The 14,536-nt window shown below is 38.1% G+C and overlaps 1 protein-coding gene across 1 annotated transcript in view; it reads left to right on the plus strand.

Moving 5' to 3' along the window:
* The window catches only part of Dennd6a (DENN domain containing 6A), a 53,112-nt gene that overhangs the window by 8,401 nt on the left and 30,175 nt on the right, over window positions 1-14,536 (plus strand). The window contains exons 2-5 of the mRNA XM_028754069.1: window positions 3,224-3,262; window positions 3,359-3,401; window positions 11,956-12,068; window positions 12,757-12,837. Of these exons, the coding sequence (XP_028609902.1) occupies window positions 3,224-3,262; window positions 3,359-3,401; window positions 11,956-12,068; window positions 12,757-12,837 (276 nt within the window). The remainder of the gene's footprint in view (window positions 1-3,223; window positions 3,263-3,358; window positions 3,402-11,955; window positions 12,069-12,756; window positions 12,838-14,536) is intronic.

Genomic DNA, 14,536 nt, shown 5'->3' on the forward strand with positions numbered 1-14,536 from the left:
CACTTGGGAGGCAGAGACAGGCGGATTTCTGAGTTTGAGGCCAGCCTGGTCTACAGAATGAGTTCCAGTGCTATACAGAGAAACCCTGTCTCGAAAAACCAAAAACAATTAAAAAAAAAAAAAAAAAAAACATGAAGAAAGGGAGACTTGGATACACATTAAAAAAAGTATTACAGATTAAATACTACTGGTTGGATAGAATTAATTTGAGAGGCTATCCTTGGATGAAGCAAAACTATTTTTGGTTTTAAGTCTCTTCTCTGGTCTAGATACTGTCTTAAGTATAAAAACAGAGGGGTAAATGAAGTGAGGCAGTTCCTTTATGAATTCCCATTTGGGGAAAATTTATTTAACCATGATTTTTTTGTTTTGTTTTTGTTGTTGAAAGTGACAAAAACCTAGCTCAAGCAGGCATGAGAAAACAAAATTCAGTTTGTTTATGTTGGCCTCAACTAATGGCAAACACTGTACCTCTCCAGCTCCTTCCCAGCCCTCTTCTTAGTTTGAGACATGTCTCACTCAATTGTCCAGGCCAACCTTGAACTCTCTCTGTAGTCAAGGCTGGTCTGAAACTTAACTTTTCCCGCTTTGACTTCTCAAGTAGTTCTGATTGTAGACCTGTGCCAGCAGACCTAGTTATGAAAACAGTTTATTGATGAATGCTATTTCAAAATATATAATCCAAAGCACAGTTCCATTGATGAGATAAGTGGTGCTGTAAATAATTAGGTTTTTGCCACCTTTCTCTGTACATTGATTAAAATAATGTAAAATATGAACAGCGGTTAGAAAGTTATTAAAAGAGAGCACAGTAAACTATCACATTATCAATGGGAAATAGGTTTTAAATGTATTTACGTACTTCTTATTTTGAAGCTAAGCATGGAACCCAGGGCCATGTATGTGTGTCGACTTCTACCCCAGGTACAGTGGGAAAAGTGGAAGCAAAGAGTGTTAAAGAAATTTGACATTTGAAAACAAATCAGTTTGAGCTCTGGCTCAGAGTTAGATGAGAAAAAGTGCCTAAGATATTAGAAGAAAGTGCTAAACAATATGAAGCCATCCTTGTTTTCTGAATTCCCATAGTTTCCGGTCACATTTGCATTGTTAATGTTTTTCTTTAACCGAACACTTTACCCTACTCTTGTAGCTGAGCACTTGTATTCGTGCTACCCCCACCCCCCTTTTTTTGAGACAAGGTCTCAAGTATCTTAAGATGATCTTCAACTCTTGTTACCAAGGAAGACCTTGACCTTAAACTTCTGATGTGATCCTCTCGTCTCTAGAATTATAAGCTTGGGCCATTGTGCCAAGTTTATGTGGCTCTTGGAATCAAATTCACGGTTCCATTAGTGCTAGAAAAACATTCTACAATTTCCTGCCCGATTTTGAATCTTTAGTGCTGGAATTTTCCCCCTAACAGACTTTAAAACAAGTACATTTTGCTGTTAAACAATACTGTGTTACTGGGGAATTGAACCCAGGATCTTAAGCATGCTAAATAAAAGCTTTACTCCCAACCCTGTAATTTCAAAATGTTAATTATATGGCATGATTTAGACAATAGGGATTTGACCAATAAGAATTAAAGAAAGGCAGTGTCATGATAAATGGTGTTATCCTAGGACTTGGAAGATTGAGACTGTAGGGTTGCTTTTAGTTTGAGCCTAGCTTGGGCTACATAAAGCCCTCTCTGAAAGAACAAAAAACCTAAAACAAAGCCCCCAAATTCTCAAAACAACAAAATAGCAACAATAACAACAAAAACAAAAAACAGGTTTGGTTGTTCACATCTGTGATCCCAGCACTTGGAAAACAGAGACCAGAAGATCAGAGGTTCAAGACCATCCTTGACTACACAGTGAAAAACGATCTCAAACAAAACAAAAAAGCAAAAACTACGGGCAGTGGTGGCACATGCCTTTAATCCCAGCACTTGGGAGGCAGAGGCAGGCGGATTTCTGAGTTCGAGGCCAGCCTGATCTACAGAGTGAGTTCCAGGACAGCCCGGACTATAAAGAGAAACCCTGTCTCGAAAAACCATAAAAGAAAAAAAAAGAAAAAAACTAAATTATAAACTACTTCAAACTGGAAAGTTTGCACACTTTTCAATCATAATGCTGAGTATATAGGAAATATTAAATTATAAGTCACGCATACATTTGCAGATCTCTCGGTCTCAGCTTGGTGTGGGATATTATATGAGATTCTGTAACAAAAAAATCAAGCAAATAACCCCTTTTCCTCCCCAAAAATAGCAACAATAACAAAAAAACCTTTAAAAAGTATTGAGTACTTACTTTCTTGAGGGGAGAGGGATAATTTTGTTTTCTTTTTATAATGTTTTTGAGACAAGAGTTGTGTTGTAGACCAGGCTATCCTGAAATTTACACTGTGCTGCCTAGGCTAGTCTCAGCCCCAAGGTGATTTTCCTGCCTCGGCTTTATGTATGCTGAGATTATAAACTTTTGTCGTGACACCCTTCCAGAACCTACTTTTTAGTCACTCAAGGAAGTGGGCTGGTCTGTAGGATGATGTCCTTGAGTCCTCTACTGGCTGTTGCTGATTCTAGCAGGAGCTGCTTTGTCCCAGACCCTCTTCTATTACAGAGGCTGATAGGCAGTGTTTGCTCTCAGAGGGATCTGTGGTCACTCCAGGTGCTAAACTAGGAAAAGACAGTTATTTAAAGGAATGGAGTGTGTGTGTGGTTACCGATAGGCTGTATGATAGAAATTTTTAAAATTTTAGGTAAATGTTTCCTTGTCATTTTCCTCTAAGTGTTTGATGTATAGTATTCATGGAATCACTTGAAAAGTATTATTTCTTGAACAAGTATGAGTTGAAAATATAGACGATATTTTCTTTAGATTTTAAGTTTCACACAGAAAAAGAAAATAAGTTTAGGTTTCACCAGTCTTAGAGCTAATTTTGTAGTAATTTTTAAAGCTAATGTAACTTCTACTTAGTTCTCTTAACTTCTTCCTTGTTTTATTATGAGAAAAATATTTTTATGTTGGGGACAGGGTTTCACCATATTTTCTGGGCTGGCCTTGAACTATGGGGCTCAAGGTAGTCAGTCTCTTGATACAGCTTTACAAGTGTCTGTAACGACAGATGACACCACAGCCCCAACTGTGATTTCTTAAAAACTTTTTGGCCATAGCCAACTAGAATTCTAGGCATACCCATTATATGCTAACATAATTTAACTTTTCTCTTGCAGGTGATTTATCCTCAGCATTCCAAACTTACTGATAAAGAAGTGAGTAAATAAGTCTCTTTATCGTCTACTGTCGCATTTGCTTCTTCCTGCTGGAGTGTGTGTGCCAGCATTCATGGCTCTGCTTTTCTCTTTCAGAAAACGAATATTTGCTATTTGTCTTTTCCAGACTCAAATTCAGGTAACTATTTATCATAAGATGTTTCTCTTGAGTCTTGTATTAGTGTGGCTTATAGTCTTCATACATCACAAGTAGCCAACACGGCACGTTACGATTGCATGCTCAGTTTTAGCTCAGCACTTCATGGATTTTGAGTTTCGTTTAATGATGCTTAGTCCTGTCATTATTGATTTCACTTCAGCTCTTAACGTTACTGTTACAGTGTGATAAGGTAAATCATACAAAGAACAATACATTCTTAAAATAAAGACAAGATAGTTTATTTGGTAACTTATAGTGTATAGTTTATTTTCAGTTCAAAACTTGAGAGTTTGCCTGGAACTGTGCAAAAGCAGAAAAATTTTTTTTTTAAATTTTTTTTTAAGAAAATGATGTGTGGCCGGGCAGTGGTGGCACACGCCTTTAATGCCAGCACTTGGGAGGCAGAGGCAAGCGGATTTCTGAGTTCGAGGCCAGCCTGGTCTACTGAGGGAGTTCCAGGACAGCCAGGGCTACACAGAGAAACCCTGTCTTGAAAAACCAAAAAAGAAGGAAAAAAAAAAAAAAGAATGTGGGTTTGTGCACATGAGTATAGGGCTCTCAGAAGCCAGAAGAGGTCAGCAGATCCCCTGGAGCTGGTGTCAGAGGCAGTTAAGAGCCACTGTGGTTCTCTGTAAGCTCTCTTAACAACTGAGCCATCTCTCTAGCTCCAAGTGTTCTAAAAACTCACGAACAAGCAAGAATAAAGTGGTGAAATACTACCATCAATTATTTCCAGTTGTTTATACTAGTTACTGCGTCATGTCAAGTTCTTGAAATAGTGCTTCGTTTATAGACCCCTGTACACATTTGCCTCTTACTAAGCTTGCATTCTCTGGTTCCTATGATGTGTGCTTGTGTGGTCCTAACCATTGATAGCTCTCAGGCTACCTCTGTGTTTTACTTTCAAGACAGCTTTATAAACTTACAGTGACCAGAACACTCAGCTTCTCAGGCCACACAGGGAACCCTTAAAGCAGAGATACTCCAATTTTCTTTCCTTTTGTGCTTATTTCTAATGTCCTGACAATTTAGGTCAATTAATCTGATTTGAGAGATTTGACAGATTATTATTAATTTTCTTTCCATATAAATGCTTGCAGTTTTTCCTTCCTATATATGTGGAGCTCAGCCTTGGTGAAAGATATGAAAGAAAATTAGTTTCTTACTTAGATATCATTCTTTTTTTTTTCCAGAGCTGAGGATTGAACCCAGCGCCTTGCTCTTGCTAGGCAAGCGAGATAATATTCTTGATCAAGTCCAGTAGGTCTTTTGTTCTGATCTGAACTGATTAGAACCTTTAGTGGTTTGGTCCATAATGATAACTGGCTGTCAATAGATGCCCCCCCCACCCCCACCCCCCGTGTGTGTGTGTGGTTGTATATGCCATGGCTGGCACGGTCAGCCATGCCACACATGCTTCTTCTTGCATGTAAGTGGATTCCACAGGTCAATCTCCTGGCTTGTGCAACAGGTGCCTATACTCTCTGAACCTTAGAACTGGCCTAAGAGTCTAACCTCTTGCTAGAGATTACATTGACTTGAATCAGTATAAAAACTTTGCTAAATACCTTTTATAGTTTTCCATATATGTTTACCTTCCCACAGTTTACTACGTCTAAAAGGCTAAGCTTTTTAATGTGTCTGGACATTTTTCTATAATTTAACCTTTTAAAATTGTGTACAAGTTCCAAGATCTAGCTCCCTTTAGGTGTCAACATTTTCTGTAAATTTTTCAGAAACAAAATAAGTCTTTTCTATTGCCCCCTACCCTCTATTCCCACCCCCAGTCTTTTGAGACAGAGTTTCTCTGTAACTATTCTGGCCATCCTCAAACTAAGTTTGTAGACTAGGCTGGCATCAAACTCACAAAAATCCACCTGCCTCTGCCTCCGAAGTGCTGAGATTAAAGGTGCACCACCATGTCTGGCTAAGTGTTTTTTTATTTTAATATTTTATTATTATTGTTCAATTTAATACACAGATCCTAGCTACTGAACCCCAGAGACTAGGGAGAAAACTTCCCTTCTCCTCCAAACAACAAGGCTAAAAAGTTAATTCCATGGTATTTTGACAGTCTTTAAATTTTTAAATTTATTTATTTATAGTACTGGGAATTAAAACTTTGACCTTGAGCATGCCAGGCAAGAACTCTTATCACAAGGCTACTTGGAGAGCCTTTTTTGTTTTGTTTTGTTGGTTTGGGTTTTTGATTGTTTATTTGTTTGCTTGTGTGTTTGTTTAGAGATAGGGTTTTACTACATAGTCCTGGATGTCTGAGAACTTACTATGTAAACCAGGCTGGCCTTGAACTCCCAGAGATCCTCTTTCCTCTGCCTACCAAGTGCTGGGATTAATGACCTGTTCCTGGCATTTGATAGCCTTTTAGTAAATTATTTAATAGTATCTGTGTGAATCATTTTCTTTTTATAAGATTAAACTCTGTATTAAGTTTAAACTCTTTATTAAGTATAAATCTGTAGCAGTGAATTAGTTAAACCACTTTGGATTCTGGTGGGTCGCAAGCACACAAGCCGCCCAAGAGCTCTGTGGATTTGTGAATGAAAGACACACATATACCAGCTAATTTTGATATGCCTTGACTAGCTCAAAGGCTGGCCATTTCTAATCTTCCCCAAGGTTAGCTTACTTTGTCCCTTCCAACTTTCCTGAGTCAACTTGCTAAATCAACATTTCATTTCTACTGCCCCAGACCCAACCAGGGGAGTGGCCACTGGGGCCATTTCCCAAATTCTTACATGGCTGGTTGTTTTTTTTTTTTTTTTTTTCCTGCAGCTCTTACATCTGATCCTTCTCCCTCTGAGCCATGGTGATTCTCTGTCTCTCCCCTTTCTTCCAGTCCCTCCCTTGTCTTTCTGCCCAGCCATTGGCTGTATGGCAGTTCTTTATTATCAATCAAAACCAGCTTGGAGCAGGAACCCTCAGGTTTGGAAGTGAGGCCTTTTGAGAGCTGAAATAAGACAAAGCATTAGAACCAATTCCCAATATAAATCTATATAAATAAAAATTCTAATATTTTAGGCTTATGGATGACCTATAGATTTTTTTAAAGTATCTTTTTAATAAATCGCCTATCAAGTCAATTATAGTTCATTTTACCCAAAGCCTGGTTGGGACATATTAATGAAATTGGCAAAAGATCTTGAAAGCAGATCTTGGTGGCCTGACAGATGAACATGATCTGGTGAGCATTTCAGAGCCCAGGGTTCTGGTGGCTATCCAAACCACTGTTTCTCCTCTGGATCCCGCAAATGGAATTTATAATTACTCTGCCAACTTTGAGATTGATTTAAAATTTCCAAAATAGCTTTTATTGCTGTGGAAGGAAATCTTGGCACAGCAGAGCAGACTTTAGGAAAGAGTCATAAATCAGGGCTTCCTTCCCATGATACACCCCCATACACACATACAAAGTAGAATAGCATTTTAGACTGTATGAAAACTATACAGAAGAAAATGTTTTTACAATTCACAATGAAATAGTTTGCTGGCCCTCCGTTTTTACACACCTTAGATCTTCATGAATTTAGAGGAAAACCTGGGCTGGTCCTTGTTTCTGTTCCATGCATTTTTTTCTGAATAGTTATTTAGAGTGTGTTGGCTGTTAGCCACACAGGTCAGGCTTTTCCCTCATTATTTATCATTGTCACCATCTGAATGTAGGTGCTCCTTCAGCTTAAGCTATGTTGGATACTCAAGGACAGTAACCTTCATATTTTAATTATGTCAAGGGAACAAACAGAGGCTTAGTAGAGAGAATTTTAAGTAGCACTCATCAAGGAAGAAACAGACCTTGTGAGTAGACTTGACTTCCAGACAATATTTGTTTCAAACAGCAAGGACATTGTAATATACTGTATGTCCCTTAAATCATCTGTGCTGAAGCACCTGTTTTTGTTTTTTTAATGTCTGTATGGACCAATACCATTGTAAAATACTTGCTAAAAAAAATACCAGAAAAATGAAATTTGAAAAATATTAATAAAACAAAACCAGACTATAAATTTGTCATACTAATATCAGATTGCTAGAAAAGCTTTTAATTGTATTCAACTTACATATTCATTTGGTCACTGGTCAGCAGCCAGTTTATGAACTGGTGTTAGTGCAGAAGCTACACTAATACACGTCTATACTTCCTCTCCACTACATTTCTGTACTTCTCACTTACACACTTCTACACTTGAACATTTCCATATTTTTAAAGTTCTGCACTTGTGCACTTCCATACGTTTGCACTTGTACGTGTGTCTATACTTCTGCCCTTGAGAAGTTCTGATCTAAAATACTGAGCAATTCCATCTTAGTCCAGTAGTCACAGCAAGGGGGATGAATGCACGGACTGGAAGGATGCAGAGCAGAACCTTTGTCCTTTGTTTTTTGGTTGGTTGCTGTTGTTGTGATGGCTAGCAGACTAGCTTGGAGACTTGGTGAGACTCTTTCCATCTTCCTAGTTCTGGGGTTACAGGCACATACCAATATGCTTTGCAAGGGGTTAGTCTTCAAGTTTTATCATAGTCACACGTATTCTGAGCCACACCATATCCATGTTTGTGATAATGTAGAAATAATCTTTTAAAGTTGTCTGTGTCATCAAGAAAAATACTTAATCTTTTTTCTTTACTCTTTGAGTGACTGTTTTGGTATAAGAAGATTCTCTGTTTACCTTTAATTTTGCTATCTCAGTTCAGGTAAAAGAAGCTTTAAAATTATTCTATACTAGTCTATACTACTTAAATGGAAGATCTATCTGCTGTCTCTCTGACATTCTTGTAGGAAGAACCATGACTGAATGCACTGGTACTTTTTGAATGGACAGTTTGGCCAGAGACCAGTGAACTTAACAACTCTGATCTGAAGAGCTTGGCTTTTGAGAGAGGCTTTTGTTAAATGAAGAAAAGCATTTTCAATATCTGTTCTGATTATCAGTGAAATGATATTTTTTAAAAAAAAAACAATAGCTGGGGCTGGGTGGGTGTGTCAGCAGTCAGGAGGAGTTGCTGTTTTGTAAAAGACCCAGGTTCCATTTCCAGCACCCACATGGTGGCTTACAACTGTTTGTAAGTTGAGTTTCAGAAGGATCTGATGCCCTCTTCTAGCCTCTGTAGTACACACACACATACATGCAGGCTAACACTCATACACATACAGTTAAAATAAAATAAACCTTAACAACAACAGGTTGGGACTAAGGAGATGATTCCTGTCTATAAAGGGCTTGCCATGGTCACAGGTATATATGTGCATGCAAACTACACTTCACATAGCATACTGTTTGCTCATAAAATACAGTTCAGTCTAAAATAGCTCATTTCATGACTATAGACAGAAAGCAGAGAGCATAGCAGAAAAGAGCTCAATGCAAAGATGTTCTCAGGGACATGGCCCAGTGACCTGCTTCTTCAAGCTAGGCTCTGTCTTCTAAAGTGTTTAGAACCTCCAAAACTAGTGCCATTAGCTGGGAACTTAGCTTGCTAATAAATGAACCCCTTGTGGGGTTCATTTCAAACTGTATATTCAAACTGTAGCATTTTGTAAAGAGAAAATCTGAGTCACTAATCTATAAGTTTATCTAAAACAATACTAGACCACATCGCAGAGATTTTTCTCTGCTTAAATAGGTAAGCAAAACTAGATCTGGGTGTGTGGTATATACTTGTAATCCTAGGACTCAAGAGACTGAGGCAGGAGGATTTTGAGTTTGATACCAGCCTTGACTGCATGGTGAGTTCCAATCTAACCTGAAAAAATTAGCAAGACTTTGTTTCAAAACACAAGCTCAGTTTCTTTCATTCTTCTCTCTCTCTCTCTCTTGGTTTTTCTCTTCTTTCCTTTTCTTTCCTTTCCTTTTCTTTCTTTCTTTTTTTTTTTTTTGTTTTTCGAGACTGGGTTTCTCTGTGTAGCCCTCGGTAGACACACTCGGTAGACCAGGCTGACCTCAAACTCAGAAATCCGCCTGCCTCTGCCTCCCAAGTGCTGGGATTAAAGGCGTGCGCCACTACTGCCCAGCCATTCTACTCTCTTACACAAAGAAATATTAGTGTCTATAATTGCTATTAGGTATACTTACATAATTTGGCTTTAAAAAAGGTTGAACAGTTTATGAAGTTTCTGTTTCCTGTTTAGAATGTCATATGAGAAGGAAATAAAAGTAGTTACATGTATGATGATAAAAGTTTTGAGCATTATATTCTAACTTATTACATGGGGAAAAAATCTAAGTGATGTTACTGCAAGTATTTAAAATTTGATAACATAATTATAAAATTATTACTTTGTATATACATGTGCACATACATACATGTTGGTGCACATGTGCTGGTGTGCTGGCATGCATGTGTGGAGGCCAGAGGACAGTTGTCAGGTTGTCAGGTGTCAGTTCTCTACTTCATCTAGGTTCTGGGGTTGAACTCAGTTCATCAGACTTGAGTAGAAAAACTTTTACCTGGATTAGCTGTTTTACCAGCTTGCATGTTTTACTAAGCTAATTTTTAGAGTATTAATAGTTTTTTAAAGTAATTATTGCCTGACAAATTTAATTAAAATTTGCATTTCAAGAGGCTTGCTGAAATGATTAAAGTTTAAAATTAATTGTTAATTCAGATGATTAAAATGATAAGTTGATTATGGACTCTTACTGAATCTTATATGGTATGTGTTATTAAAGGGCCTTCTCATTGTGAAATTTAGAACACACTCAGGGTCAATTAATAGAACATTGCCAGCACCTCAAAACCCCCCTCAAGTCCCTTCCCCTCCCTTCTCCAAGTATAATCACTGATTGTTAAAATAAAGGCTTTCATATTTTTCATTATTATTATTATCATTATTATTATTATTTCTAATCACTGGTCCATGTATCCTAAAACATTACAGCCTTGTTTACTTTTAAAAGTTTATACATTTGGAAACTGGTGTGTAGTTTAGTGGGGTAGTGCTTACCTAGCACACAAGAACACCTATCTTCAATGTCCTTCACTACTTAACATGACTGTGATCTCAGCACTGGGGAAGGAGGAATAGGAGGGTCTGGAGTTCAAGGCTACTTAGCAAGTTTGAGGCCAGCCTGAGCTACATGAGACCCTATGTAAATGTAGCTTTTATTCTCCCAATGTAATTGTTGTCTGGGAGGTTTACTGCCTCTGTCTGCTAACCTAGGCCTAGTCTTGGAAGTTTCTAGCCTCTCTAAAAGCTTATCTGGACCTAGAACATTTTCAGCCTCTGAGACTTACTGCTGAATAATCTCATCCTTTCTTGCTCTTTCTGAACTCCAGCTGGCTGGTCAACTCAGCTGTTCTGGCCCAAACTACTCTTCAAGCTGACTGATTCAAATCTGACTTCTCTCAGCCTCTGACTGAATCGATCTGCTTGGCCTCATACTAACTTTGGCAATCTGTTCTAATCTTCTAGCTCCCTCTCATTCTCTGGCTCATTCTGTCCTCACCAGTGTCTAGCTTGTTCTTTCTTCACCCTGTCTCTGTAAAAGTCTCCTGGTAAAACTGGCTCCTCTCTCTCTTTCTGCCCCTCAAGTAGCTTCCCTTTCCTCTCTCTTCTTACGAGAATTGGGCATATCCTATTCTATCAAATCTTTCTCTGACTCATCACTTTGTCTGCCACTCCATTAGATGTCACTTTCAAACATGGGTGCTTCCTTCTACAAACTAACTTTACCTTCATTGTTTGTGATTAAAGGTGTGTGCTAAGACTGAGCCACACCACAACTAGAAACAGGTTTTTTCAGTAAACAACACAATCTCAAGGTTCACAGTGTGATCACATATCCTGCAACAACTCTATACCAAAAAGATTTTTTAAAAAATTTATATAGATGGATATGGTGGCATATGCCTTTAATCCCAGCACTTGGGAGGCAGACCTGAATCCAAAACTAGCCTGGTCTACATAGAGAATTCAGGGTATCCAGGGCCACATGGTGAGATACTGTCTTAAAAACAAAACAGAGAAAGTTTATAAAGCTGTAGATTGAAACAAGAAGTAGGTATAGGAGTGTGTGTGTGTGTGTGTGTGTGCGTGTGCACATGTGCACGCATGTGTGTGGCTTCATTTGTTTATATATGTAAGACAACATCATATGCAGACATGTTAAAAGAAAAAAAAAGAATGATACTGAAAGAGAAGTAGGAAAACTGTGAGAGACTTAGGAATCAAGATGGAGCTTACCTCTAACTAACAAGGTGGCCTGCAGCAAGGCCAGAAGTTCTCTATTTTATTCTTTTCAAGACAGAGTCTCAGTCTGTAGCTCTGGCTATTGTAAGAACTCATTAGGTAGACCAGGCTGGCCTCAGACTCCAGACATCTACTTGTCTCTGCCTCCCAAGCACTGAGATTAAAGGTGTGCACTACTACATCCTACAATTTTTAGGCTTTTTTTTTTCTTCTCTAAAATATGAAGAAATGGGTAAAACTTATTTGTAAAGTTCTTTTACTTTGATATTGATGAAACTGAATAAATGTCACATGAAGCCATCCTGACTTTTTCTTTCTGTTTTGTTAGGTTGTCTTGGAGATACCCAGTTTTGCTTTAGATTCCGCCAGTCTTCTGGGAGGAGGGTATCACTACACTGTCTTCTTGATGAATTTGACAAAGATTTACCAGTTTACTTAAAGGTGGGAAAGCATCCATGTGAGAGGACACCCTGGCACTTGTTCCTTTAGAGCTATTGTCCTCAGTCACCTTTGATAACATTTCAGTGTTGTTTGCCTTTATTATCTAGCTGGGTTTCTTAAGTAAGTGATGAGGATTTGGCATGTGAGTGAAATTGACTCTAAAGTTACTGTTCTGGAAATGATGCCATTATAAATTGTAAAAACTGACTAGCATGGTGAGGTGCTTTGCTTGGTCATGATCTCTGGAGATGGGCAGGTGGGGTACCATTATATAGTAAATACTGTCATATTTAAGTGGTCTCCCCTGTCCCAGTACTTTGGATTTTATTATAACTTAGAGGTATTTACTGTAAATTTTAAGGAAACAGTATAACATTAGAGAAAATTCTGAATTTGATGGTGTTCTGATTTCCATTTCCAAGTCTAGTTGTGAATTAAGAACATAAGCTGATGGGTTCCTAGGGAAAAGACCCACCTTTAGTTCTTAGGTGTGGTTACAATCTCTCAGCAAGTTGGCAGGTTCCTTATTCTTCTATTGCTGTTTAGGTAGGAAGATAATCACGAGCTTTTGTATATCGCTTACATATTGACTCAGGTTACTAAAGAAACCCACTGTTACTGTTAAAGGATATCTGCGTATACATACATACATGCATACACACATAAATTTTTTTGTCTTCCTTCATAGAAAGATCCCGCATATTTTTATGGATATGTGTATTTTCGACAAGTTCGAGATAAAACTCTTAAAAGAGGCTACTTTCAGAAGGTAATTTTTATGTGCACTATTAAAGTGTTTAATGTTATTATGACTAGGGAAGTGAGAGCTGGACTTAATGGTGCTTACCTATAGTCTCAACATTTGAGAGGTGGAGATAGAAAACTCTGGAAGTTGAGGCCAACTTGCGCTACCTAGGACCCTGTCTCAATTCCCCAACCCCAAAGTAGAAATATTTAAACTTAATCTTGTCTGAAGTTTTATGTTTTGCCTGAGCTCTATTATAGGCACCTGCCCCATTTTTATTATTATTTATTTATTTACTTATAGACAGAGTCTGACTATATATGTAACCCTGGTTGTTCTGGAACTTGCTATTTAGACTTTACTGGCCTTGTACTCACAGAAATCCACCTGCCTCTGTCTCCTGGGTGTTGAGATTAAAGGTGTGTGCCACCATGTTCTGTAATTTTTAAAAATATTTATTTATTTATATATTTCACGTATGAGTGTTCTGTGTGCATATATACCTGTATGTCAAGAGAGAGCATCAGATTCCATTACACATGGTTGTGAGCCACCACGTGGTTGCTGGAAATTGAACTCAGGACCTCTGGAAGAGGTGCTCTTAACTGCTGAGCCAACTTTCCAGCCCCCGTATTCCATAAATTTTAACTATTGAGTTTTTGCTGTCTGTGTACTTTTAGAATAAGGGAGAAAGTAAACAAATTGTAATATTCTTACAACCCATAAAAACCTGTAGTTTTTTTTTTTAATGAATCAGTAAGTAAAATTTAGCAACATGTTAGTCCTTAGTGCTTCCAACCTAAATATACAGTCTTTTTTCATAAATTAAATGAAAAAAGGAAAATTCCTATTCTAATGTCAGATAAGGTAAAAAGTAGTTTGGAGGATGGAGAGATGGCTCAGTAGTTAAGAGCATTTGCTACTGTTACAGAGGACACAAGTTCAGGTCCCAGCACCTATATTGGACAGCTTATAAGCACCTATAACCAGTTCCAGGGGATCTGAAGCCCTTTTCTGGTCTCTGTGGACACTCACGCATATGCACATAAATAAAAATAAAACCTTAATTAGAAAGAGCAGCATTCAAGGATAAAAACCTACACTTGAAACCTACATTTGAAAATCAGTGTAATTTGACTGTAAAGTGATCGTACTGAAAGTTGCAATTTTTAAGTTTGTAGCTAGGCTAGGACAGCTAGAACATAATAGGCATAGGGATTTGGGCCAAGCATCACAGTTTGATTTTCCTTAGTAGAAAGACTTCATGTGGCAGGACAGTGATGGCACACACCTTTAATCCCAGCACTTGGGAGGCAGAGGCAGGTGGGTCTCTGAATTTGAGGTCAGTCTAGTCTAGTCTATGGAGCTAGTTCCAGGAGAGTCAGGGCTGTACAGAGAAACACTGTTTCAAAAAAACCAAAATAATAGTAATAATAATAAAGACAGACTTCATGTGGCTAATTTTGATATATGTTGTATACAATAGGTAGGTATCTTAGTTTGTTTCTATTGCTGTGATAAAACACCTAAACCCAAACATCCTAGGAGCTATATTAGCTGTAACTTCAGGTTGTACATATATAGTCCACCATTGTGGAGAAGTCACAGTGGCAATAGCGTGAGACACTGATGCCTTGTATCCACAGCATGCTCAGCCTGTTCTTTTCACTCTTAGACAGTTCAGGATCCCCTGCCTAGGGAATGGTTTCACCCTCAGTAGGTG

This window comes from Grammomys surdaster, unplaced genomic scaffold, assembly GCF_004785775.1.
Source record: "Grammomys surdaster isolate TR1022 unplaced genomic scaffold, NIH_TR_1.0 125979, whole genome shotgun sequence".
NCBI lineage: Eukaryota > Metazoa > Chordata > Mammalia > Rodentia > Muridae > Grammomys > Grammomys surdaster.